General features: G+C 59.3%; 9 protein-coding genes across 9 annotated transcripts; 5 read left to right on the forward strand and 4 right to left on the reverse strand.

The window, feature by feature from the left end:
• The first annotated feature begins 164 nt into the window (after window positions 1-164).
• THITE_2113930 (uncharacterized protein) lies at window positions 165-2,274 on the forward strand. Its single transcript, XM_003652386.1, has one exon. It carries the CDS (start codon window positions 428-430, stop codon window positions 2,219-2,221), a length of 1,794 nt encoding a protein of 597 aa, XP_003652434.1. The 5' UTR covers window positions 165-427; the 3' UTR covers window positions 2,222-2,274.
• Window positions 2,275-2,414: 140 nt separating this feature from the next.
• On the reverse strand, window positions 2,415-3,163 carry THITE_26819 (uncharacterized protein; the record flags this gene model as incomplete). Its single annotated transcript, XM_003652387.1, has 2 exons — window positions 2,415-3,037; window positions 3,133-3,163. Coding segments are annotated over 2 exons (654 nt in total), but the record flags the coding sequence as incomplete, so codon positions are not given.
• A 1,024-nt stretch (window positions 3,164-4,187) lies between these two features.
• Window positions 4,188-5,515, forward strand: THITE_2113936 (glycosyltransferase family 17 protein). The gene has a single exon (XM_003652388.1). It carries the CDS (start codon window positions 4,298-4,300, stop codon window positions 5,372-5,374), a length of 1,077 nt encoding a protein of 358 aa, XP_003652436.1. The 5' UTR covers window positions 4,188-4,297; the 3' UTR covers window positions 5,375-5,515.
• A 1,282-nt stretch (window positions 5,516-6,797) lies between these two features.
• THITE_15861 (uncharacterized protein) lies at window positions 6,798-7,888 on the forward strand (the record flags this gene model as incomplete). The annotated part of the gene is made up of 4 exons (XM_003652389.1): window positions 6,798-6,836; window positions 6,954-7,172; window positions 7,299-7,553; window positions 7,682-7,888. Coding segments are annotated over 4 exons (720 nt in total), but the record flags the coding sequence as incomplete, so codon positions are not given.
• A 190-nt stretch (window positions 7,889-8,078) lies between these two features.
• Window positions 8,079-9,830, reverse strand: THITE_2113941 (uncharacterized protein). Its single transcript, XM_003652390.1, has 3 exons — window positions 9,622-9,830; window positions 8,839-9,549; window positions 8,079-8,774 (listed from the first exon to the last, which is right to left on the reverse strand). Exons 2-3 carry the CDS (start codon window positions 9,538-9,540, stop codon window positions 8,193-8,195), a joined length of 1,284 nt encoding a protein of 427 aa, XP_003652438.1. The 5' UTR covers window positions 9,541-9,549; window positions 9,622-9,830; the 3' UTR covers window positions 8,079-8,192.
• Window positions 9,831-12,998: 3,168 nt separating this feature from the next.
• Window positions 12,999-14,596, forward strand: THITE_2113943 (uncharacterized protein). Its single transcript, XM_003652391.1, has 3 exons — window positions 12,999-13,229; window positions 13,297-13,369; window positions 13,459-14,596. The coding sequence occupies exons 2-3, from the start codon at window positions 13,335-13,337 to the stop codon at window positions 14,453-14,455; spliced, it is 1,032 nt and encodes a 343-aa protein (XP_003652439.1). The 5' UTR covers window positions 12,999-13,229; window positions 13,297-13,334; the 3' UTR covers window positions 14,456-14,596.
• A 1,129-nt stretch (window positions 14,597-15,725) lies between these two features.
• Window positions 15,726-16,541, forward strand: THITE_2026906 (uncharacterized protein; the record flags this gene model as incomplete). Its single annotated transcript, XM_003652392.1, has 2 exons — window positions 15,726-16,028; window positions 16,200-16,541. Coding segments are annotated over 2 exons (645 nt in total), but the record flags the coding sequence as incomplete, so codon positions are not given.
• A 1,455-nt stretch (window positions 16,542-17,996) lies between these two features.
• THITE_2044206 (uncharacterized protein) lies at window positions 17,997-20,163 on the reverse strand (the record flags this gene model as incomplete). The annotated part of the gene is made up of 5 exons (XM_003652393.1): window positions 17,997-18,541; window positions 18,615-18,784; window positions 18,891-19,008; window positions 19,774-19,873; window positions 19,948-20,163. The coding sequence occupies 5 exons, from the start codon at window positions 20,161-20,163 to the stop codon at window positions 17,997-17,999; spliced, it is 1,149 nt and encodes a 382-aa protein (XP_003652441.1).
• Window positions 20,164-20,692: 529 nt separating this feature from the next.
• On the reverse strand, window positions 20,693-24,809 carry THITE_2113945 (uncharacterized protein). Its single transcript, XM_003652394.1, has one exon. The coding sequence runs from the start codon at window positions 24,561-24,563 to the stop codon at window positions 20,883-20,885; it is 3,681 nt and encodes a 1,226-aa protein (XP_003652442.1). The 5' UTR covers window positions 24,564-24,809; the 3' UTR covers window positions 20,693-20,882.
• Window positions 24,810-25,115: the final 306 nt, after the last annotated feature.

Genomic DNA, 25,115 nt, shown 5'->3' on the forward strand with positions numbered 1-25,115 from the left:
AGGTGGGGTTGGCCTATCTTCAGGTATCTGCGCTAGCCGGATTAGGGATAGTGCGTTGGACTTGCCGGCCGCCTTGGCTCATCTGCAGGCGCCACACAACTGACCAAGCCACTGAGACGCGGCACGCGCACGTCGCTCGGGGAACGAGAACGGAACCGAGCCACGGTCAATCGATCGGCTCCGCTCTGCCATTGACACGCCGTGCTTGGGGCATCGACTAAACGGCGATGCACCAGACAATTGCAGATTGACGTGCTTCTTGAATCACGCCCATTGCTTTACCTCGCTCTTTTGATTTGCTGCCCCTTTGTCGCCCCCTTCTTGCCGATCTCTCTGTTTGTTGACTTTGGGCTTTACGCCCCCTTTTTGCTTGCTCCTCTTTTTTGCTCTCGTTTTTTTCTTCTTGCTTCGAGGCTGTGCCCTCCCAATGTCTCAGACCGCGTGCGCCAACCCCTTGCTGCTTGAGTGGGTCAAGGAGTGGTGGGACACGGCTCGGGAGCGCAACTCGAAGGGCGTCACCACTTACAAACATGCCTACGACTCGCTCAAGGCCTGCCCCATCCCCTTCGAGCATCCCTCGTCGCTCCAGCAGCTGAAGGGCTTCGGCCCGAAACTGTGCGAGCGGCTGACGGAGAAGCTCAGGCAGCATTGTGAGGAGAATGGCCTGCCGATGCCACCCCATCCGGCCACCAAAAAGCGAGCTGGGACATCGTCGAGTCCCGGCGACGAGGGCGCAGAGGATGGGCCGGCGCGCCCGGCGAAGAAGGCAAAGAAAGCAAAGCCCTACGTGCCAGCCTACCGGTCTGGCGCGTATGCGCTGCTGCTTGCTCTGTCAAGCGCGGGAGAGGATGGTGCGGGGATGACCAAGGCTGAGCTGATAGAGGAGGCTCAGCCGCACTGCGACTCGTCCTTCTCGGCCCCGGCGGATCCGACCAAGTTCTACACCGCGTGGAACTCGATGAAGACGCTGCTGCAGAAGGAACTCGTGTATGAGCGGGGCCGGCCTCTCAAGAGATACGCCCTGACCGACGAAGGGTGGGAGGTCGCCCGGAGAATTCGGGAAACCGCTGTTCCCAAAGCCAGCAGCACCAGCGACGCAAACCCGAACATTGCAGCTGCTGCGCCAAACAGGCAGCAACCTGCATTGCCTACAACAAGCCTGCAGCCGACAGTCGCTGCGGCAGTTGTTTTGGATGACGAGGACGATGACGTTCTTCCCCGCCACCAGCCCAGTAACCCAGAGTTCGAAGACGTGGTGGCCGAAGGGCATATTATATCTGACGATGCGGAGTTGCCATCATTCACCCCCATTAGACTAGCCCCTGGGTCGTTTACCGTTGAACTGCTTCTTGACGTCCGGGAGGTGAGAGCCAAGACGGACAGAGACTACATGCAGGAGGAGCTGGCGAAGCGAGGGGTCAAGCCTACGGTGCGCGCTCTGGATCTGGGCGATGCGCTGTGGGTGGCTCGATGCAACGAGCCTGGCTGGCTGGCTCGGCACGGCGCAGAAGGCGACGAGGTGGTTCTCGATTGGATCGTCGAGCGGAAGAGGCTGGATGACCTCGTCGGTTCCCTGCGAGATGGCCGCTTCCACGAGCAGAAGTTCCGGCTGCGGCGCTCGGGGGTGAAGAATGTCATCTATCTCCTGGAAGAGATCAGCATGGATGCGACGCACTTCCAGAAGTACGAGGAGGCAGTCCAGTCGGCCATGGCGTCGATGCAGGTGGTTGATGGCTATTTCCTGAAGCAGACGCAAAAGATGGACGACACAATCCGCTACTTGGCGTCCATGACCAGGATGCTGAAGAAGCGCTACGAGGGGAAGACTCTCAACGTGATACCGACAAAAGTCTTGACGGCCAAGAACTATCTCCCGCTGCTGAAGCATCTTCGAGAGAAGCAGCCGTCGGTTAGCCACCACATCAGCTACCCCGCGTTTGCGTCGCTCGTCTCCAAGTCGAACAACATGGCTCTGCGGGACTTGTTCTTGAAGATGCTGATGTGCTCCAAGGGAGTGACGGGAGAGAAGGCGATCGAGATCCAGCGGGTCTGGAAGACACCAAACGAATTTGTCATGGCCTACGAGCAGTGCGGCTCGGGCGAGGAGGGGAAGCGACGCAGGGCGGACCTCGTCTCGAGCAGGCTGGGACACCTTGTCGGGCGGAAGAAGATCTCCAAGGCGGTGAGCCAGAAGCTCGCAGAGGTCTGGGGGCAGGTCTGACCCGTCAGCGGATCTCTGGGAAATTCCCACAGACAGAAGATTCAAATATACCTTACGGCAGTACCAAGAAGCGCAACTTATCAGCTTTGCCGCCGTCCTCCAATCTTCATCTACCCCCCTCCTCCTCTTTCCCACTGTGAGCAGCAGAGCTCCCCTTAACAACCCGCTCCACGATCTTCTGCAACAACCCCCCTTCGCCCTCCCCCAGGCCCGCCAGATACCCCTGCAGGCTCTTCTCCACATACTTGGCCGTCATGTCCACCTCGACGTTGACCGTGTCGCCCACAGCCTTGGCGGCCGTCACGATGCGCTCCTGCGTGTAGGCGATCAGCATGACCTCCCACCAGCCCTCCTCATCGTTCACGCGCGTGACCGTCAGGCTGGCGCCGTCGAGCGCGACGAAGCCCTTGTAGACGACGTAGCGCAGCACGTCGCGGCGCGCGGGCGCCAGCCGCAGGGTCAGCGCGTTGCCGTCGGGCGCGCGCGCCACCACCGTCGCCGTCGTGTCCACGTGGCCCTGCACGAAGTGCCCGCCCATGCGCGTGTCCGCCCGCACCGCCCGCTCCAGGTTCACGCGCGCCCCCGCCGCCAGCGAGCCCAGGTTGGTCAGCCGCAGCGTCTCCGGCGCGATGCCCACCGTGAACAGCGGGCCCCCCTGGTCCGGGCGGGGGTCGAAGGAGGTCACGGTCAGGCACACGCCGTTGACGGCGATCGAGTCGCCTTGGTGGGCGTCGCTGAGGAGGGAGGAGGTCGGGGGCAGGGTGATGGTCAGGGAGGTGCCGCCCGTGGAGTCGGAGGGGTTGAGCTCGGCGACGGCTGGGGGAGGGTTGGAGGGGAGGGAAGGGAGAGTTAGTTGAGCTGTGAGGAGACGAGGGAGAAGGGGGGAAGGAAGGAAGGAAGGGGGGGCGTACTGCCGATCTCTTCGACAATTCCGGTAAACATGTTGAAGAGAGTGATTTGTTTGCGACTCTGAGTTTGGGATGAGTGAGTGACGGCGAGTCGGCAACGTCGGCTTTACCCTTTACCCCGCGGTAGAAGGCCCAGATTAAGCGAGTGGGTGATACTCCGTCCTTGGACCTGTGAATTACCCCTATAATGGCAAGCTTTGAACAGCCGAGCTCGGTTTGATTTTCTCCGGACCAGATCCGGACGTTATAGGACCTGTGAAGTGAAGCTCACGAGTTGGTTGTTCAACGCCGAAGCTACCCCGCCATCCAATCGTCGGAGATCGAACCGAGCCAAGGGTGGACGTTAAAGAGGTCCCGCCAAGACTAATTTCGGCCAATTGTCGGCAATGTTTTTACAACGTTTTTACGCAACCCCGATCGCCAAGGCGTTTGCACTATCGCCAAGGCGTTTAAGCGGTTAGTTCGCCGGGGGTACGGGGGCGGCGCCAGCCCCCCGCTAGTTAGGATTCGGGTTAAGGTTAGGATACGAGTTAAGGTTAGGGTACGGGTTATCCTCCTTTTCTTTTTTTTCGATTTGGTTGAGGTTTCGTGAAGCTATATAAAGTTGTTGCGACGAGTCTTTGCGATTTGTTCGTTGTTGATGTTGCTTGAAGTCGTTGTGGCCCCGCTTACCCCGTGGCGATTGTAAATACTTGTAAGCGGCAGTCTCCGAAATTAGTCTTGGCGGGACCTCTTTAACGTCGACCGAGCCAAGAGCTTGAGATGGGTTAGGGTTAAGTATGGCAAACCCCCAGAATTACAGCCGCCTCGCAGTTGTGTCAGTATCACCTTAGACACCCGACTCAAAGGACGACTGATCTACGACTTGCTCTTCTCCTAAGGACTTATGATTACTGATTTCTGCGCACCCCTACATACTTTTTCCTATTCCGTACCTCTTTCAGCTTTGGACATAGGTGGGCCGACACCACGGATACAGTGCGGCACAGTGCTGCCAAGATCCCGTAATGGAAGGATTCTAGTGTATGGTCCCAAGCAGGGGGCAGTGTGCTCGCGGCAGGCAACCAACCATGTCCCTTGCGACAAAGGGGCTGCCCTCGTGTAGATCTGCTGCGCTGACAGCAACCGACAACCTCGTCGCCTCCGCCCGCATGACCACCCGAGCACGATGCTGCTCCGATCGAAGCAGCTGTGGCGCTGGATACGGGTAGCAGTGCTGCTCGGCGTCTTCTGGGTGGTGCTCAACGTCGCGTACGACGACGGCGACGCGCTCTCGCCGGCCGCGCGCTGGGGCGCCCGCGACGCCGACGATGGCCCCGACATCTGCCGCCCGCACGGGTGGAAGCGCTTCCGGCCCCGGCCCGGCGACCGACCGCGCAAGGTGTACGACCTGCTGATGGTCAACTCGGAGCTCGACATGCTCGAGGTGCGCCTCAACAGCACCTTCGACGCCGTCGACTACTTCGTGCTGGTCGAGAGCCGCAAGACCTTCACGAGCCTCGACAAGCCGCTGACGCTGCGCGACAACCTCGCCCGGTTCCGCCCCTACCACGCCAAGATCATCTACCACGAGCTCGAGCTCCCGCCGGGCTTCTCGCCGCGCCGCACCTGGGACATGGAGGATCTGCAGCGCAACGCGATGCTGACCCAGGTCTTCCCGCGCCTGCGCGGCGACCAGGCGCCGCAGCTCGGCGACGTGCTGGTCGTCTCGGACGTGGACGAGATCCCGCGGCCGTCGACGTTGGCGCTGCTGCGCGCTTGCCGCTTCCCGCGGCGCCTGACCCTGCGCAGCCGCTTCTACTACTACAGCTTCCAGTGGCTGCGGCGCGGCGAGGAGTGGCCCCACCCGCAGGCGACGTACTACCAGGGCGCGCGGCGCACGCTGCTGCCCAACAGTCTGCGCATCGCCGACGGCGGCATGTGGCCCTTCCGCGAGTGGGAGAAGGGCGAGCTCGCCAACGCCAGCTGGCACTGCTCGTCCTGCTTCGAGACCGTCGACGAGCTGCTCGGCAAGATGGCCTCGTTCTCGCACACCAGCATGAATGCCGAACGGTTCCGGGATCGCCAGTGGATCGTGGAGAGAGTGCGGAACGGGAAGGACGTGTGGGACCGCGAGTCCGAGCAGTTCGACCGCGTGGAGGACAATCAGGATCTTCCGAGTTTCTTGCTGGAGAATAGAGAGAGGTTTGGGTATATGCTCAATCGCGACGGTCCGACGGCTGGTTTCAAGGACATAGAGGGATAGAAGGGCTCTGGCGTTTTGGAACGTGGAGTTAGGGAGGTGCATGAACTATTTACAGAGCCATGCGTCGCTGTGTCGCGTTGAACAGACCCGCGTTTGCGATCCAACGATTTGGCCCAACGCCGGGTACCTAGGGTGGCACACACGGTTTTCGTGGAAGGCATCATGGCAAGGGTGAGCTGTCTCTTCCCGAAACTGTATCACCACACTTCCGACCTTGCTGACGCCCCGTAGGACCCGAGATCTAGGACCCTTTGCTTCCTTTCCCGTTGTTTCGGTCACATACCACGATGCATCTGTCAACGACTTTACATATCCAGAGATATGTCTGCCCCGTCAACCTCGATCTGGTCAAACATGAAAATCTGGCTCCTTTGTGGCAGAGAAGAAGTGAGAGGCGTGTGAATCTCAGCTCGTACCACACCCAAGGGTGTGGCACGCCAGGGCTGTCGCTCAGTCTGGGGAACGGATACGGCATGCGAACAAGGAGAATAGGCAGCCGTGGTTCGTTGGCGGGTTAGGATGGTCGCACGAGGGGCATGGATGACGATGCTCTCCGAGCTAGCTGAAGGTTTACAGGTGTGGTGACTCTATGTTTGCCTGATACCCAAACGGTTCCTGCTCGTTCAGGATCCAAGGCTCAAGGGAAAAGCGCCATGGACGAAGGCACTCTCTATGCCCCCACACACCACTTACATACACCGCCAAGATATATACGGCAGGCCAAAGCGCTCTCCCTATTAGGCATGCCTGCAGCCACAGGACCAGTTGCAACGTCTGGAGTACTTTAATGGAGCCATTGCAAACAATTATATGGAAGTGATCAGTTTTCTGCCGGCTCCGGAGGAGTCAGGCTCAACTACCGCGCGGAGGACACTAGAGAGGCTCAGACGGGCCAGTCCCGCAGCGTAGCCTGCATCTGAGGATGCAGTTTCGGGCAACTGCCCGCCAGCCACAGCGATCCATCCATCTGACCTCACGTAGCACGACATTCGGCACAATGGCAGGAAAGAGTGCGGTCATAGTAATCCATCCGTACAACACGCTCACCATTCATTGAGCGCCGTTTGCGGCTTCATGAGTCCAAGTTTGGAAGGAAGGAGCCACTTGGAATCACTCAGGTACATTGCCTCCAGGTCCTGCAGGAAGAAGCGCAGCGGGACTTCAAAAGCATCAGGTACCGAGGACTCCCCGCACCATAACCCCAACGCCGCCGCCACCGCGACCTGGAGCCGTTGATATCCACCCCGCATTTCCAAGGAGCTCCAGGTCTCGTGCCCATCTTGCGACAATCGTCAACTGCAGGGTCCAGCGGAACAACCAGCTCAGAGGACAGCGGAGGAGCGTATTGATTCCTGTGCAATAAAGAGATTCTTCCACATTCCCCAAGCCATTCATCATGGGATCCGTCGCCCAAGGAGAAGACGAGCAGCAGCCCATCACGGTGCTGCTTACCGGCTTTGCAGTGAGTTTGCGCCGCATCCAGCGGACGACCCCCCTTTCCCCTCCCCCCCTAGTCAACCGGCCGCCGCCAAATACACCCACGCGAGACCACAGAAACAATGCTAACCTCACCTCCCAGCCCTTTAAGAAAGACTACCCGGTCAACCCTTCCTGGGAGATCGTGCGCGGCCTGCCGGACTGGCTGCCCCCGCTCCGCGCCAAGACCGTCACCAGCACCCCGGTAGCCCCCGCCCCCGCCCCCGGGCCTGACCACCCCGCCCCGGTCACCATCCCCCCGGTCCGGCTGCTCATCCACCCGGAGCCGATCCGCGTCAACTACACGGTCGTGCGCGACCTGGTGCCGAAGCTATGGCATCTCCACCCTCCCCCCGCCAGCAGCGACGACAACCCTGATGCGACCACAACCGCAGCAGCAGTAACCGCAGCAACGGCGACAGCAGCGCCAGCGCCAGAAGGCGAACAGCCTCACCGCCGCCCCCCCAAGATCGACCTGGCCATCCACGTCGGCATGGCCGGCCCGCGCGCGTACTACTCGATCGAGCGGCGCGGCCACCGCGACGGGTACGTGATGCCGGACGTGGACGGGCGGTTCCTGCGGGAGGACGACGAGCGGCGGGCGCGGCGCGGGGAGGCGTGGGTGTGGGAGGGCGTGCCGGCCGAGCTGGAGACCGCGTTGGACTTGGGGGATGTGCTCAGCCGGTGGAGGGGGTGGGCGCCGGTATGTATTTTTTTTCTTTTTCTTTTCTTTTTCTTTCCTTTTTTTATTTCTTTATTGTCCTCTCCGTTTTCCCCTCCTTTGTAGTTTTCTTTGTCTTTGGCATGACGGTCTTTCTGATCAGACGCCAGAAACACGCGGATCTGAGGATCTCGGAGGACGCGGGCCATTACCTGTGCGACTTCATCTACTTTTCGAGCCTGGCGCACTTGTACAAGGCGGGCGAGCCGAGGAAGGTGCTGTTCCTGCACGTGCCGTCGGACGCGTCGGAGAACAGCGTCGCGCTGGGGAGGGAGCTGCTGCTGCAGTTGGTGCGGTCGGTGGTGGAGAGCGAGGTCGCTCGGCGGGCGGAGAGCAACGCCGGAGAGACATGATCAAGGCGGTCATCTGTGAAGCTGGTTGGCGTTTTGGGCATTCTGCGGTGCTTGGTTAGGATGTGTTTATTGCGCTTGATGTATGGCTAGGGAATGAAGACCAAATATTCATATCTAGTACTGTCTAGTCTAGATATCCTTGAAATATCCGCAACAACCCAGAACACCAAACACCATCTATGCTGTATAAGAACGTATAACCCCCTGCAAAGTCTAACCTACCAGCGCCCCATCAAATGCATAACGCCACCCACACACGCAGCTCCCTCTAAAGCTTTGGCGCCTTATACGGCGCACGGTGGTACTGGCTCGGCCCCTTGACCTGGACGCCCAGCTCGTGCGCTACGCGGAGCACAAACTCTGGTTCCCGCAAGAACTGCCTGGCAACCAGCACCAGGTCCGCCCTGGTCCTGGTCCCATGCTCGGCATCATTGCCCTCGCCAGTCCCGTCGGCCTGCACGATGTCGCGCGCCATCTCGGCCGTGGTGACCATGCCGACGGCGCCGATGGCCAGCGGCTTGGCGCCCGGGGGGCGGCGGGCCAGCTCGGCGCGGATCTCGCCCGCCATGTCGGCCTGGTAGTACGGGTGCAGCCGGACCTGCTGCCGCGGGTTGTTGCCGCCCGAGCTGACGTCCAGCAGGTCCACCCCCGCGTCCGCCAGCAGCGCCGCCAGCTGCTTGCTCTGCGCCAGGTCCCACGACGGCTGGCCCGTCCACTCCATCCACTCGGTCGCCGAGATGCGCACCAGCAGCGGCATGCCCGCGGGGATGGCGCCGCGCACGGCCCGCGCGATGTCCAGCAGGAGGCGCGTGCGGTTGGCGAAGGAGCCGCCGTAGGCGTCGGTGCGTTGCTGGGACGGGGTTTGTTAGCATACGTTTTCAATTTTATTTTTATTTTTATTTTTCGAGACTTACGTTGGTGATGGGGGACAGGAACTCGGAAATGAGATAGCCGTGCGCGCCGTGGATCTCGATGGTGTCGACGCCGGCCTGCACGGCGCGCTTGGCGGCGTCGACGAAGCTCTGCACGAGCCCCTCGATCTGCGCCACCGTCATCTTCTTGGGCACCGGGTAGCCCTCGTCCCAGGGGATGGCGCTCGGCGCCCACAGGTTGTCGGGCCAGCCGCCGACCTCGGCCGTGGCCACCTCGTGCTGGGTCGGCTTGGCGTGCCAGGGCGCGAGCGTGCTGGCCTTGCGGCCGGCGTGGGCCAGCTGGATGCCGATCTTCTGGCCCTGCGAGTGCACGTAGTCGACGATCCGCCTCAGCGGGGCGATCTGGCTGTCCTGCCAGAGCCCGCTGTCCTCGGGCGAGATGCGGCCGTTCGGGGTGACGGCGGTTGCCTCGACGATGATCAGGGCGGCGCCGCGGAGGGCAAAGGCGCCCAGGTGCACCAGATGCCAGTCGGTCAGGTGGCCGTCGTCGGCCGAGTAGGTGCACATGGGGCTGACCACGAAGCGGTTCTGCAGCGTCAGGTCCCGCAGCTTGAACGGCGTGAACAGCGTCGGCACCTCGGCGCCCGTGTCAAGCGCCGTGCCGGCGGGCGGATCCTGCGCCGGCGTGTAGAAGGGCACTCCAGCGGCCGGGGTGCTCTTGGTGAGCTTCTTCGAGACCGTCATGGTGGTTGGCTATATGGGGTCAGAGGCCGATGCCGGTGTCAAGAGAAAACAATGGGGGTTCGTGAGTGGGAGTCGGCGGACAGCGAGCGGACACACAACAACACAGCGAAGTTGACTGTGGGAGACGGGAAGGAGTAATGCAGGATTCGGATTCTCCTCTTCACGGCTATAAATATAAGGTTCCTACCTACCTACATGATGTACATAAGGTGCCTACACTACCTGACCTTGCCCCTCCTGATGAGCACTCACTCTTGCGGCCAAATGCATCGAATTCTGCTGCGTGATTTGCATTCTCCGTTTCGTCTGAGTAATCAGGTACGGCTGGTGGAGAACAGCCTGCGAGGTTTCCATTGGGGGGAGCAAAGATATCCCGGGCCCCTTTTTTCCGGTCGATTGGCAAGTTTGGATGATGCCATCGCAAAGCGTATCGCTGAGCAAGCAATGGTCCAACAAGCAGTACGTGCAGTTAGCGCAGTGGGGCAAGGCGGAAGATTCTCGCTGCGGGTTGTGTTGTCAACGAGCGAGACAGAGCCCATGAGGGAAACCCCGATTCACCTAGAGCCTTGAACGTACCTGGTAGGTACCTAGGTACCTGGTACCTACCTACATACTGAGCCTGATGAAGCGCAGAGCCGGGGCGATATTAGGTAGAACCGAGGACCACATCTCAATTTCAGACTTGTGCAAGGCCGCAAGGTTACCTGGGGAAGACTGTTTCTTTTTCCCGCTTGGGAGCAGCGGTGTCAATCCAAGCGGCCGGTTTTGGGGTTCTTTGGACGAGAGTACCTTCTTGGTATGTAACTTCAGGTTTCCAGTATTCCGCACTTGTGGGGACAATGATTCCCAGGAACAAGGGAGGCGGGTGCTTGCGGTCGTCGTTAAAGAGGTCCCGCCAAGACTAATTTCGGAGACTGCCGTGTACAAGTACCTTAGCGCGCTGGGGGGGGGGTGCCAAAATGATCACCACTTGGGTTTTACCGCTGTAAGATGGTCTCCTAACTGTATAAGCATTTGGCTTTGTCAAAACAATCCTAGTAATTGTCGTAGAATTGAAACTGTGAAATCCTCCTAGTTCAATTCTAATCGGTTATTCTTTTATTGATAAAACGGTTACTGTGAGTATATTAGATTGAATGTATCTTAAGCCTATAGGAGGATATCAAGGTTAAGCCTTCCTCCTATACCGAAGACGATTTTTCTGGAAAACCATTTTCCCTATATACAAGTCCTAGGCTTCTATTGCCTCCGCGCAGGTCCCGGGTTTCCATTGCCTGCGTGCAGGTCTCGGGTTTCCATTGCCTGCGCGCAGGTCCCGGGTCCCGGGCTTCCATTGCCTGCGCGCAGGTCCCGGGCTTCCATTGCCTGCGCGCAGGTCCCGGGCTTCCATTGCCTCCGCGCAGGTCACGGGTTTCCATTGCCTGCACGCAGGTCCCGAGCATCCTTTGCCTAGCGTACTAGCTATATAGATGATGTATCTTGCCTAGAGAATCCTAGAATTGTAGAATGACGTAGAATAACGTAGAGTGACATAGTGGTCTAACTATAAGCTTGTAAATTATAGAGGTCTCGAGTTCAAATCCCAGTAGTGTTCTGCTTTTTCAATTAAAATAAGGTAGAGGTAGTAGATAACTGTAAAAAAAAGAAAGAAAAAGAAAAAAGAAAAAAAAATAATATTTCTTTTTCTATCTATATAGACAACTATCTAAGATAATTTTTCTAATATAAAGCTATCTTTCTAATATAAGCCCCCTTTTAATTTAAAATATTTCTTTATTAAAAGAATCTTATCTACTAAAAAATAAATTTAAAGTATAGGATTTTTTTATCTCTTAAGATCTTTTTAAAGTTAAAATAATCTTATTTGTCAAAGAGTATTTTATAAATAGGATTTTTTTATTCTTTAAGTATCTCTTTAAGTTAAAATAGTCCTAGTAGTTAAAGAATATTTTTATTTGAAAATATTTTAGCTGTTAAAATATATATGAGCTTGGTTTCTTGTCAAAATATTTTGATACTCTAAAATGGTTACCAAGATCATTTTGGCACCCCCCCCTCGCGCGCTAAGGTAATTACAAATCGCTAAGGGTGAATGGGGCAGCCACGACTATGAGCAACAGAGCAACATTATCGATAAGACAAAATCGCAAAGACTTACAATAACAACTCTACGAAACTTCAACTAAATCGAAAAAAAAAGAAAACAAGGATAACCCGTACTCTAACTATAACCTAAACCCTAACTAGCGGGGGGCTAGCGCCGCCCCTGTACCCCCGGCGAACTAACCCTTGGCGATAGAGCAAACGCCTTGGCGATAGTGCAGACGCCTTGGCGATCGGGGCTGCGTAATAACGTTGTAAAAACATTGCCGACAATTGGCCGAAATTAGTCTTGGCGGGACCTCTTTAACGTCTACCGTGCTTGCCCCTTGCCGGATCCCGAGACACCGAGCTAAAAATGAGGGGCCAAGACCTTGAAGAGTTCGATGCTCACCTAATCACCGACGTTGCTGTCAAACTCCGTCGTGTATCCCAATCTTGTGCTGGGGCGCATTTGACTCCAAAGCCTAAGCTCTCATGCAGTACTACCACCTCTCTACTCTTGCGACAGAATCTTCGAGCATGATGATGTGATCATTTCCGGCGGTTTCCGACTACGACAACGACCACAGTGCATCGCTACCGCCAAGGTCAGGCTACGGAATAGTTAATCCGTGCATACATCCAGGCGGTTTCTTATCGCCCGCTGCGTCAAGCCCATCGCATCGTGAAAAAGGCTGACCGTCAACTGTGTATGCTCAGATAAAAATGGATGATGAGAAGGCAAAAGAACTTGTTAACCACCACGGGAGCCATGATGCCAACGACAGAGCAGCAACACCGGTCAGAGAGCTGGCGTGGCGGGAGGAATGCGATCTTCCTCTTCTTTGTCGTCTGTTTTGCTGCCGAGTGCGATCAGAGAGTTCGGCGCCAGAGCGATGCGGCGCCAGGTGAAGCCCGCCTCAAGGATTTCCGAGCTGTATGTACCCCGTACACATCAAGTCAACCCGTTTGGCTGTGTGCAGCGCAGCGGCTCTTATGCTGTCGATAAATGGGCCCGTGTGTGGCTGCCATGTGTAGTTCAACTGGCCAATCTCGACGACAGACAGGGGAGCATCGTTTCAAAACATTAGAACATTGGTTTGAGGACTTGCACCCGGAGCTATGTTTCCACCGAGAAGATCCTGGATATTATCTACGACACCCAACCAGCCTCGTGGTGGCTTACAGAGCTGCCGGAACAGCCAGGGGATGTTTGTGGTGTTGAAACATGTGGGGTTGACATGGGGCTTGCAAGCGAGCTTTATCAACGCGGAGCGCACCGCTAGCAACATGATGTTTCAGTGGCTTGGCACCTGCTAGGGGGGCATGTTTCAGTTCTCATGCTGGTCCCGCTCCAGCTCCCTTGAGCTAGCCGTGTTCATCAGCTTCGTCCGGGTGAATTCTGTATTCCGTGCATACCACCGCTGACAGGGCTTGGGGGCTTGCGGGTTTGGGGGCTTGGCTCGGCTCGACGCGACACAATCTGGACGCGGAGGCGATGTCATCATGGACACGGACGGCTAGTGTTTCATTGTTTCATCTCCAGCAGACCGTCTCTTAACCCGGGATGGCATCCCGCAGCAGTGGCGCGATCCGTCCCCCTTCTCGTACGTCTTGTGGATGAGCACCGGACCACGGCAACCCAAGAGGTTACCTACTAAGTCCTACGATCAGGAGATCGAAGGCGACGATAACGTCAAGCTGCCGAAGAGATGAGGTGGAGCACCGAGAAGGCGGTGGTAGGCTCGTGAGTTGCCGCTCCATCCCTGAGCCGGGACCGGCATTCATCGCACATATCCATTGCATATCCCAGCTAACTCGACCGACCCGCGACAGACTTGAGGGATGCGAGACCGTCAAGGTGCTGGTTGGGGATGAGCAGCGCGAGTTCACGCTGCGCCGGGAACTGCTGCGCGACAGCTGCGCCTTCTTCAAGACTCATCTCGACTCCATCCCGTCTCCATCGAGCGCGAGTTGTCCGGGGAATGGCGGCGGGACGGATTCGGAGGCGAGAGAGGGGAAACAGCAGCAACAGCAGCAGGGTCAGGAGGCAGAGAAGGCAGAAGAGGCGGAGGGGGATGAGGATGAGGACACGGTGCTGTGGCTACCCAACGAGGCCGCCGACATGTTCGAGATCTTCGTGCTGTGGCTATACCAGCGCAAGCGGTTCGCCTCCTTCCTCGACCACGCCATACACGCCATGACGCCCGACGAGTGCCGCAGCTTGCGCACCAACCTCGTCCGTCTGCACCTGTTCGCCGCTGTCATCGACCTGCCGGCGCTGCAGGACGCAGCCATGGACGCGCTGCAGGACCTGTACCTGCGCTTCGACTGGGACATGTCGCCGCGCTTCCTGGCCTTCCTGTACGGCGACTGCGACGCGCAGCACGCGGTGCGCCTGCGCAAGTGGGCCGTCGCCATGCTGGCCTGGACGCTGCACGGCGGCGCCGACAAGGCGCCCGCCCTGGCCGGCCCCGTCGACCGCCTCTTCGCCGCCTACCCGGACCTGCGGGCCGACTACCAGATGCACCTGCACAAGATGGCCCAGAGTCGCGCCGACGTGCGCATCAAGAACCCGCAGCTGCGCCTGCCCGCCAACCGCCTGCGCAGCGGCGAGCGCTACTTCGGCTTCCGCCAGTGCACCTTCCACAGCCACCGCGCCACCGTCGGCGAGGGCACCTGCCCGCACGCCCTGGCCCTGGGCCTCTCGCACCCCGCGGCCCACCGCTGGGACGGCGAGGAGGTCGAGTCGGACGGCTCGGATGCGGACCACGCGATCATCATATCGCCGGTTGGCGACCTGAGCGAGAGATCATATCTCGACCTGTCATGATGTTAATTCCGGGTCGGGGGTCGGTGTCGCTGGGTACGCCACCGCGGGACCCTTAGCCTTATTCTGACGGACTGGAAACGGAGGCGTGAGAAAAGGAGGACAGTCATGTTCCGCAGATAATAAGGAGAGAGACCTGAGAGAGGGACCTGAGACCCGAGGATTCCAAAAGGCTGGGCTGGCTCCAGGCTTGTATTGTGAGCCTCGTTCATGGTAGTTAGCATCTGGGCGGTGTTGAGTTCACATTGGCGGTAGAGTCCTGCGAGATACCCAACAATCAACATAATGACAGCAAGGGGAAACCGTGTATTCGGGTCACAGACCGGTGGCTGGTGTCCATCTCTTTGTTCTCTGCCCCTTGTTTTTGGTTGTGTCCCCCGCCGTCTCGAAGACCTTGAGCTAGCCATATTTATGGAGCATTTGGCAGCATCGTTGGTCCCGAGGAAGCTCCAGCTAGGGCAGGCAGATCGATCCCACGGTGTTAGTAGGCTGCTCCGTCTAAGTGGTTAAGTTAGCCAACTCAGCAGGGCTTGCCGGCCAAGTGGCATCATTGTCTTGCGTGACAAAGTGACCCCCACTCTTACTGCTCAGTCTGAGATAGTTCCAGGTGCTGCTCTGTGACATGGGATTCAGGGGCTGCGAAGCCTTGATCGGACCGCCTCAGAGAACGTTCCGGTTTTCATTTTGGTCATCTCATCTCTATTTTGCGTTACTTCATGGGCTGCATCTTAACTGAAGGACCATTACGCCGGAGACAATATATGGCCTTTGTTGAGTCGTGGCGTCCGTGAATGGTCCCCCTTTGTGAAGGGGTCAAACAAAGATGACGCAGAATGCTATTGTTCAGCGGCTGCAGGACAACCCCTTTCTTTCGCGGAAAGTAACTGTCTGTCTTATAAGACCCCCTAGTTCAGGACATGATGATGGCCTGTTCAGACTCCATCCACCACAGCCTTCGGAAAGGATGTGTTTAGCATTATAGTCGTAAATTTCGACGACACATTTCTGCGTTCCAAATCATCTTCACTTAGCTTGAGAGCGTCACCGGCGTGGTTGCCGACGGGACAGACGACAGGGACAACAACCGAAGCATTTACACGAGATCATATTGCATAGTTAGAGGTAACAGTCTTCTTGGGATCCCCTACCGACGACGCAACGATCCCTATTCCCAAATAGCTGGCCTAGCACTACCATGGACACCAGCAGCGAAGGACCAGACAGCAAAAGTGGCGCCACGGGCAGCCAATGCACCAGCCACGGTGCCAACGACGAGCTCTCCTTCGGTATCGAGCTCGAGTTCCTCGTATACTACAAGAAGCCCGCCTGGCAGCTGGAGCACGAAAAAGCGGAAGGTATAGCTCCCGACCCTGACGAGATCACGCTCGACCCGGAGGAAGAGCAGCTCTTCCAGGAGGCCATCACGCTGCCAGACGACGTCGAAGATAACGGTTATCTGAAGTGGAAGTGGTTCCACGACCGCATCGAGGAGATCATCCTGACCGTCCCGGGCGCGCGGCTGGAGCACCGGCGCATGCCGGCGGACACGCCCGAGGCGCTGCGGTCCATGTACGTGGTGCAAGGGGACTTTGAAGAAAACAGCGGGTGGCGCGTCAAGGACGACACCTCGGTCTCCGACCCGGGCATTAGAATCCGCGGCTACGAGTGCGTCAGCATGGAAGTCAATAGCCCGGCGCTCTGGGACCGGCCCGAGAGCCACAGGCACGTGCAGCGCGTGGTCCGCGAGCTGACGCGGAACTTCCGCCTGCGCATCAGTGTCCGAACGGGGTTTCACGTCCACGTCGGCGCCGGCGTGAATGAGCCGGGGGAGAGTCAGTCGGATACGTCGTCGGACCAAGAAGGGAGTTCTGCTGCTGCTGGTACCTCGTCTTCCTCATGGTCCCAGTCTTCCAGATCCGAGGCGCAGGGACGTAAGCACCCCCTCGGCGTGATGAAGAGGGCGGTCGCGCTCATGTGGGCCGCTGACGGGTTCCTCTGCCACGCCCACCCGCCGGAGCGCGGCTTCAACCAGTTCACGCCGCCCGTCCGCTTCTGCTCCCAGGTGGCGCACGGCATCAAGGTGTTCTACCGCGAGAACCCCAAAGGTAAGAAGCCCCTGCGGTACGAGGGACTGATGGACGACGCCGACCCGCGGGGGTTCGCTGATGCGCTGCGGGACCAGGACCTGCCCTCGCGCGCGTTCCCGCGGCGGGACGGGGGGCGCTTCTTCGGCGCGCTGCGGCCCGAGGCGATGGACGACGAGGCGGCCCGGCGCCTCGGCAAGACGGGCTACGACATCCTGGCGCGCGACGAGATCGTGAACCGGACCGTGTACAGCGGCGTGGAGCACATCATGCAGTGCAAGAACCGCGCCGAGCTGGCCCACCTGTTCGCCACCGCCTCCAAGACCTGCTGCTACCCGCGCGCCAACTACAACCTGCGCAACTACCTCCGCGGCGCCTACAACATGTCCACCATCAACTCGGGCACCGTCGAGTTCCGCGAGGCCACCGGCTCCCTCCACGCCGAGTGGATCACCGTGTGGACCAACATCTGCCTGGGCATCTTCCGGTTCGCGCGCTCCGCGAGCGAGGCCCGCTTCCGCGCCGTCATCGCGCGGCTGGCCGAGGCCGAGGAGGCGGCGGCGGCAGCGGCGGCAGAGGCGGAGGCGGAGGCGGAGGCGGCTGCTGCTGGCGCGGCGCAGGACGGCGACGACAACGACAACGACCAGGACAACAAGGGGAAGCAGCCGCCTTCGTCGTCGCCGCACGACTACGACATGATCTCGCTCCTGATAGACATGGGCCTGTTTGCCGAGGCGCTGTTCCTCGAGCGCAAGCTGCGCGAGGACCCGATGCGGTTCTGGTATCCGAACCTGATCGGCGAGCCGCCCTGCTGGTCGTCCAAGACCGGCGGCGGTTCCGCCGACGGAGACTGGCGCTCGGGCTCCCCTGGGTCCATGCGCTGTGAGCCAGCGGTCGACCGGGAGGATGATGGTGGCAAGCCGTCTGCGCTGTCATCCCCTTTTGTGTGGTCGCCGGCTGGCTATGGGGCCGCGGAAGGGGAGACAGCAGGACAAGCCTACGGCGGCGATATGGCTATGGAGGATGACAACTACGAGGAAGGTGGGTGGTAGTAGCTCTGTGTGTAGACGGTGGCAGGATTGGTTGTAGCGTCCAGCGAGCGTTGGCGTTGGCGTTGGCATGCATGGCATCGGTAAGCCGGTAAGTCAGGAAAGTAGGCTGTTTGGTGAGAAGTTGGATCCCGAGTTCACGCGCATGAAGCGTTGCATTAAGGCACCCCCTCTCGGAGGCTGTCATAATAGACGGACTATAAAATGCCGAGTCACAGGCAGGAAGACCAGTGTGCTACCTGACGCAAGTTCAAAGGCCAGAATCAATGATCAGTTTGCTCTTGAGGTCTGCCGGCCTAGGTATCCTAGCTAGCCCCTGAGGGTGAGAAGAACTCAAGACAGTCCCCAGTTTGAAATTCCCCTGGCCCCCCTCTTGCCATCCCAATCTTTCCTCCCCTCTCACCCCCTTCGCTACCTCCCCAACCTCCCCCCAGCCGGCTGGCCCCCATCCCCACCCTCCATCAACCCCTCAACAACCTCCGCCGTCAACGCATCCGGGAACGCCCCATCCAGCAACTCCTTCGCACCCCCCTCCTCGCCCAAAACCCGCACCGCAACCCTCGCCCGCGCCCCATCAAACACCACCGCGACCCTCGCCGGCCGCCCCACGTCCACCGGACGCGCGAAGTAGTCCCAGCCGCCGGGCCCGCCGCCGCTGCGCGGGTCGGCCGCGTGCACGCTGGTCGTCGCCTTGTCGCCGCCCGGGGACAGCACCTCGAACACGTCCACCTCGCCGCAGCCTGACGCCCAGCAGTTGCAGGCGTGGTACTGCGCCGTGTGTGGGATGCGCGCGTTGAGCAGCCAGATCGCGGGTTGGTCGGCTAGGAAGCCCGTTGTGCTTGCGGTGGTGTTGGTGGCGTTGGGGGAAGGGAGGGAGGAGGAAGAGGTGGAGGTGCTGTTGTCGTGGGGCATGGAGAACTCGAGGAGGAAGATCTTGTCCCTGCCGGGAAAGCCCTCTGCGAATAAGAGGGTCAGTAACTAGGTACGGGTCGGAAAGGGGGCAGGGGGATGGTTGGGGCTCGGACTTACTGTACGCCACCGCGCCAGGCTGGACGTATCCGCAGGACTCGTCGCAGGGCTGATCCGTGACAAGCGTGGCTTCGTGGGCCGACAATAACGTAGTGTCCTTGAGGACGGCGGGCGCGGCTGCGCCGCCAGTGCCGTCCGCGTTGATGTAGGATTGGGTGTTGCCGAACGTTCTGTCAGCGGTTAGTCGTGTTGCGCCAGTGGGATGGAGAAGCTAAAGAAGGAGGGTTATATGCCAGATAGGAAGTGGAATGTGACCAAGGGGAGAGTAAGGCTTACGGCGTCCATCTACCCGAGCCCTGGCCGCCGTAGTTGCCTAGGAACATCACGCCCTCGGCCTTTTGCTGGGCCGCGTTGTAATAGCCCGTGCGGACGAACTGATTTGCGGTTCCGTTTGCTGCGCTCGGCATGCTGGCCGGGACGGAGGGCAGGCTGCTACTGGTGTCCATGATGGGGACGATGGTTAAATGCGGTCCGGAACGGGAGCTGGAGGTGAGAGGCATGGTGTGCTGTGGAGGCATGTCGCCCGACTCCGTTGTGAAAGCGCTTGGCAGCATCGAAAAAGGGATCGGATCCTTTGGCGAACCGGAGGCCGTGCTGGGGGAGAGGGACATGGTGTTCTGTGGAGGCATGTCGCCCGTCTCCGTCGTGAAAGCGTTCGACAGCACCGAAAAAGGGGTCGGATCTTTTGGCGAGCCGGAGGTCGTGCTGGGGGAGGGGGACATGGTGGACTCTGAAGCGATAGTGCCCCTCTCTGTTGCGGAAGTGCTTGGTAGCATCGAGAAAGGGAGAGGATCTTTTGGCGAACCGGAGGTCGTGCTCGTGCTGTTGCTGTATCCGCTCGAAAATCCGCTTGCCGCCGAGCTGAAACTTGAGAAGGAGCTTGTCGTCGACGGCGTACCGCTGGACGATGGACCGGTCCCAGCAGAGATGTTTGCAATTACCGTGACCGTTTTCCTTGGAGGTACCCACGCTGTCACATACGTTGTCACAGATGCTGTCACAGTTACGATGGGCTTGGCGCTGTCCGAGCTAGATGCCGTATTGTAGCCGTTGTAGGCGGAAGGGATGGTGCCGGAGGCACCCGAGATGCTGTGCTGTCTCTTCCGCTTGGGCTTGTGAGCCTTATCCTTGATCTTGCTTAGCATCCCGGTGCGAGCACCAGCCCCATTTCCAGGTTGCGGCGTCTTGCCGTCAGGAGTGCCGGGAATGTAGACGGCAACCTGCTTCAGGTTCAGGGGGCCGCGGAAGTGCAGCGATAGCTGAGGCCCCAGACAACAAGTCAGCGCTATGTCCCCACAACCATTTCAGGATAACACCCATGAGGCTTGCTCACCGGCTCATCGAAGGGCGCCAAGGGGCCTGAAAAGCTGCGATTCGCAAACTTGCAGTCCCCGGTCTGCTGGTCCATGCTGACGACCTCGCTGTACTGGCCTGAGTTGACCATGTTCTCGTAAGTGACGTGTTGCACTTGACGGCAGTACCAGTTGCCCTGCTCCTCATGACTTGTCCCCTGGCAGGCTTGCTGGGTCGACGACGAGCCCCTGGCCATGACGGCGCCGTGGACGGAGCTGGCCAAGGCCAGTCCGGCTGCGACGGTATCGATCCTCATCAGTGGTGTGCTTGTCTTCAGGAGTGGTCCATGTACTTTCGTTCCTGAACTTGCTAGTTGAACACGGAATTTGCAGGAGAGGAAGAACATCAAACGTGGCTCTTTGGGTATCTTATATTACACCACGACGTGTCATGGACTGCTGCGTGATCAACACACGGTACAAGTTGCCACACACCATATTCAGACGGAGGTCAGTCGTGTGGCTGACCTGGACAGTGTAAGAGCAACTTTGGGCGCATGGCCAGGTAAGAAGTCTCGGGTTCTTTCACCATACTAGGACCCATCTGTCAAACGAGTTCGAGGTGATGGCCATCAACTGGCAGGCTCCGACTGCATACATGATCAGGTCTTTGAGCCAGACCTTTGCTGGTTGACCTGTCTACATACCGCTCTCCTTTTCCAACCTGACCCGTTCAGGGGCGCGCTAAAGCTTCAAGGTTTTCCAGCGATCAGAACCCCGGTTCGGCACCACACCTTATACGAAATGAATACTGCGTGAAGGACCATTGAACTGCTAGAACGGCGCCTTTCCGAATGCGACGGCCCCAAAGAAAGCAGGCTAGGAGGTCATGGGAGCCATGGCTCTTAAGGTCACGATTGAAGTCGGGTAACAAAGGGTCATCGGGTATCTTGCAATCGCTTAAGCCTACACACTGTCAGGCCTTCGACTTCTTGCCCCTCCCGGCGGCCCTGCCATTCCTCTTTCTCTTTCCCTTGCCATTCCCACCACCAGCATCATCCTCCACCTCGTTCGCAGCATCCTCTCCGCCACCATCCTCATCCTCATCACCGTCTTCAACAGCCGCCGCCCCTCTCCCCTTACGCTTCCTCCCCGCCTTCGGCGCCGGCGGCGCGGCAACAGGCATCCCAGCCAGCGCCCCATCACCACCGCCGCCACCACCACCACCACCCGTCTTCGCCCTCAGCCGACTGACCGCATCCGCCATCCGCTTACTCCCTCCCGCGGCCCTCTGCCTCGGCGCAAAGGCCTCCTTCGCGCCCGAGCCCACAGCGCCGGCGAAGAACCTCGTGATATTGCTCTGCGTGCCCTCGACCTCGCGCCGGTTCATGTCGCGGATGACGGGCACGAGCACCTCGTCGGTGCGCTCCTGGTCCCAGCCGATGGTGTCGACGAGGAAGCGGCGCAGGCCGTCGAGGTCGGGCACGCCCCACTGGAACGGCTCCGGGGACGAGTCGACCTCCGGGTGCAGGTAGGCCTCGGCGACGGCGGGGCTGGGGAAGCCCGGCGGGAGGAACAGCTTGGTGGCGTGGGCCTTGCGGAACTTGCGCCGAAAGGGCGAGGCCGCGTCGGCGTCCTTGGGTCGGCCCCGGTTCTGCACGTCCTGCCACCAGTCCCTGAACTCAGTGAGGCCGTCCCGCCCGGGGAACTCGGAGAGGATCTCGAGCGCCGTGACGGGGCCCACGCCGGGCAGGCCTTCGGTGTAGTCAGATCCGAGCAGCTGGGCGAGCGAGATGAGCTGCTCGCGCGAGAGCGAAAGCTCCGTCTCGAGGTCCGTGGCGAGGTAGCATTCGACGTATTTGTTGCTGTTGAACACGTTTTTGTAGACGCGCGTGCCGCCGAACAGGAAGATGTCCGAGTCGTCGGTGACGATCCCGTCCACGAGATTTAGGCGCACGAGCTCGGCGCACTGCGCTTCCGCTTCCATCGGGGCAGTGATGTAGGGAATGCCGAAGAGACGCAGCAGCGCTTGGCACTCGGTGATCATGACCTGCGTAACCTCGTCTGCGTCGCGCCTGTCTTTCTTCTGCTGAGCGCGCAGGGCCCGCAGCTCCTGCTCGTAGGCTTCCTGGTTTTCACGCTGAGACTTGTTGTTCAGCTGGCTGGCGAACCGAGCGTGCTCTTCTGCCTCCTCGGCCAACTGGGCCATGAGCTCCTCCTCCTCAGGGTCACTGAAGTCGTCGAATTCCTCCGGACCCGGTGCATCGGGGTCAATGGGCGAGCTTTCACGGGCAGGTGCTAGTCCTTCTATCCTGGTCTGCTGCGCTGGAGGAGGGGTGCTCTCGCCGAACAACTCCGCTTCAATTTGGGCTTCTTCGGAGCCTTGGACGGCATCGGCCGCCGCGTCAACGGTTTGCCCGGGTTCTGTGGGCAAGACCACATCCTCGAACTCCATCTCCTCATCCTCCGACTCGGCCACAGCGGGCTCCGTCGGTTTGTCCTGGGGCTTCTGCGTCCGTTCGCCGTCTGCGGGAATATCAACAAGTGTATCCGTAACAACGGCATGACCGGTACTGCCCACCACCTCGACGGGCTCCTTTGCGACATCATCCTTTAACGACGGGAGGTTGGCGCCGGGAACCTCGGTGACAGGCTGCTTCGCAGGAGGCGGCGCATCCAAGATCCCAATGTCGCTGCCTTCGTCGCTAGAGGACTCGATCTCGATCACGTCGTCTTCTTGACCTTGGCGGAACTGCAGCCCGTCCGTTTCGTCGGCCTCGGCGTTCATCTGCCTCTCAAATTCTTGCTGCTTCCTCACAGACTCCCGAATATCCGTATCGTCTGTCAGCCACGGCGGCAGCGGGAGGGGTTTGTCGTCTTTCTTTGCGGAAATACTCTCGCTCGCCGGTGGCTCTCGTTCGAAGCCCCCAGCCTCGTCATCAGACGCCGCCTCTAGGTCGCCGGTTTCGGCCTCCTGAGGCTGCTTGGGCTTCTCTGCTGCAGCGGCTGTGCTCTTTCCGCTAAAGGCGGCTCTCCAGTCTAGCTTTTCAAAAGGGAGTGGACCCTCAAATGGATTCTTCGCGTTCGGTTTGAAGGGTGCAGGTGCAGGTGTCGGCTGTGCTCTCGGTTGCTTCTTTCTGGCTGCTGCCAGAGCTGCTTGGAAGTCGACATCGCTGTCGCTGCTCTCGCTGTCCCGGCGCTTGGGGACGGCAGCGCTCGCTCTGTTGTTCACAATGTGCGCCACCGTCCGCCCGCTAGTGCTAGGAATCGGTCTTGGGGCCTCCACCGCCTTTTGTGTCCACTCGGGTGCCGGTGCGTCCTCAAACTCCTCATTTTCGTCCTCATCCTGGTGCTCCTTAACATTGTGTTGGTTTTGCAATGATAGAGCAATGGCTCGGTTGAGGTCTTCTTCTTCGTCGGCTTCAAGTGCGTCGTCCTCTCCGAAGAGGTTGGATCCCATGCCGTTGTCGACGAACAGCGACTCTTCAGCATGATCCTTCGGCTTCGGTAACCGGTTCAAGCCTTCGATGGGGACGTCCTCAAACTCCTCATCTTCCCATTCGTCTTCATCCTCTTCATCCGCTCGCCCCTGATACTGGAACTCCAGCGCGTCGACATCTATAGGCTTGTGAGCCTGTCCCCGGTCCTTCTCCTTGCTGACAACACCGAGGGCCCAGCCCCCTTCGGCCCCTTCGTTTTTCACCAGGATATACTCGCGGTTCCTGTCGCCGGCGATGCGGTTCACACCGAGCGTCAGGTCGGTGCCAGCCATACCCATCTCGTGCATCAGGCGCTGCGTGAGGTGGTTTCTCTCTTTGACTCTCTCGATCTGGAACCTGGAAAAGGCCATGCGGTCTGGAAACATGGTGTCTAGCTGTTCCTTGCTCAGGCCCATCCTCAGACGGCTGCGTATCCTGGCCGCGTTCAGGATATTGTACCGGTCTGCGGGCGGTAGGCTCTTGAAGAACTCGCCATCAAAGTCAATCTTGCTGAAGTCATAGAGATTTATATCTTCGCCGTTGTTGAACTGGCGAGCATACTCCTCCAGCTCCTCGATGCTCATGATGCGCGGGTCATTCGGCTTCCCCATGGCTTCGATGCCGTTTTCCAACCCTGGCAAATGATAGGCATCTTGCTTGTGGAAGCGACGGGACTTTTGACGCTCCTGCTTGGACATGCCGAGCTCGTCCGCGTATACGATCTGGTCCATGCTGGGCAGCTGCTCCTGCTCTTCCTCGGCCTCTCTCGCAGCAACGCCCGACGCAGCCTCGGCGCGTCTTCTGCGCTTCTCCTCCTCCTCCTCAGCGATGCGCTGCATCTGCACAGCCAGCAGCTTCCCTGCGGTGCGCGCCGCATCTTCCTGCCGCCCTTCCCGCCTCCGCCGGCGGGCCTGGAGTGTGGCGCGCTTCAGGGCGGGGGCGCCGCCGTCAAAGACGAAGACGGGCTTTACGCCGTACCACAGCAGCTTGCAAATGCGGCGGAAGAAGCCGACCACATGGCTGTTGCGCAGGGCGTTGCCCTCCTTGTCGCGGACTGCCTTGAGGAACTGGTAGATCCAGATGGAGGCGTCGATGGCGAGCCGCTTGCGGTTCAGCGTTGAGAGGTTAGTCGGGCGCGCGCAGGGCTGCACCACTGTCCAGAGGCCCTGGACACCCATGGCGAGCTAACTCCGGTTCGCGGAGCGTGGAGCTGGGCTGCTGGGCAGTGAAAGGGATGGATCCAGGGATGGATCATCAGGGGGCCCTTGAGCGGGTCGGGGAGAAGAGAGCGAGAGCCCTCATCGGAATTGAGATCAACGATGAAGTTGAGCCTCGATTGCTGACCACGCCCTTGCTGGGAACCCCAGCTTGCCACTCCCGCTCAGAGGAAACGACAGACGACGAACTGTCAGTGGCGAGTTGCAACAAGTGAGAGTCCATTGAAGTCGGCGGATCCGATGACTCTGTGCCCCTGCTCGGCTGCCTGGCCGGGTTATCTCAAGCTTATCTATTGGCTATTATTCCCCCGGATCAGTGTCCAAGACCCACTTGCGGAACATATGTGGTTCCACTGCATCCTCCGGGTCTTGGACTGCTTCGGGTCATTGCATCGAGGACAGAGCGATACGCCAGATCCAGAGTGTATCTTTGGCTCAAGAATCAGCGTAAATCAAGTCGACATCTTGCTCCGAGCTGTAGAGTTGCTTAAAAAGTGGATTGCCGTTCCTAGC

The sequence above is a fragment of the Thermothielavioides terrestris genome, chromosome 2 (assembly GCF_000226115.1).
Source record: "Thermothielavioides terrestris NRRL 8126 chromosome 2, complete sequence".
Classification (NCBI taxonomy): Eukaryota; Fungi; Ascomycota; class Sordariomycetes; order Sordariales; family Chaetomiaceae; genus Thermothielavioides; species Thermothielavioides terrestris.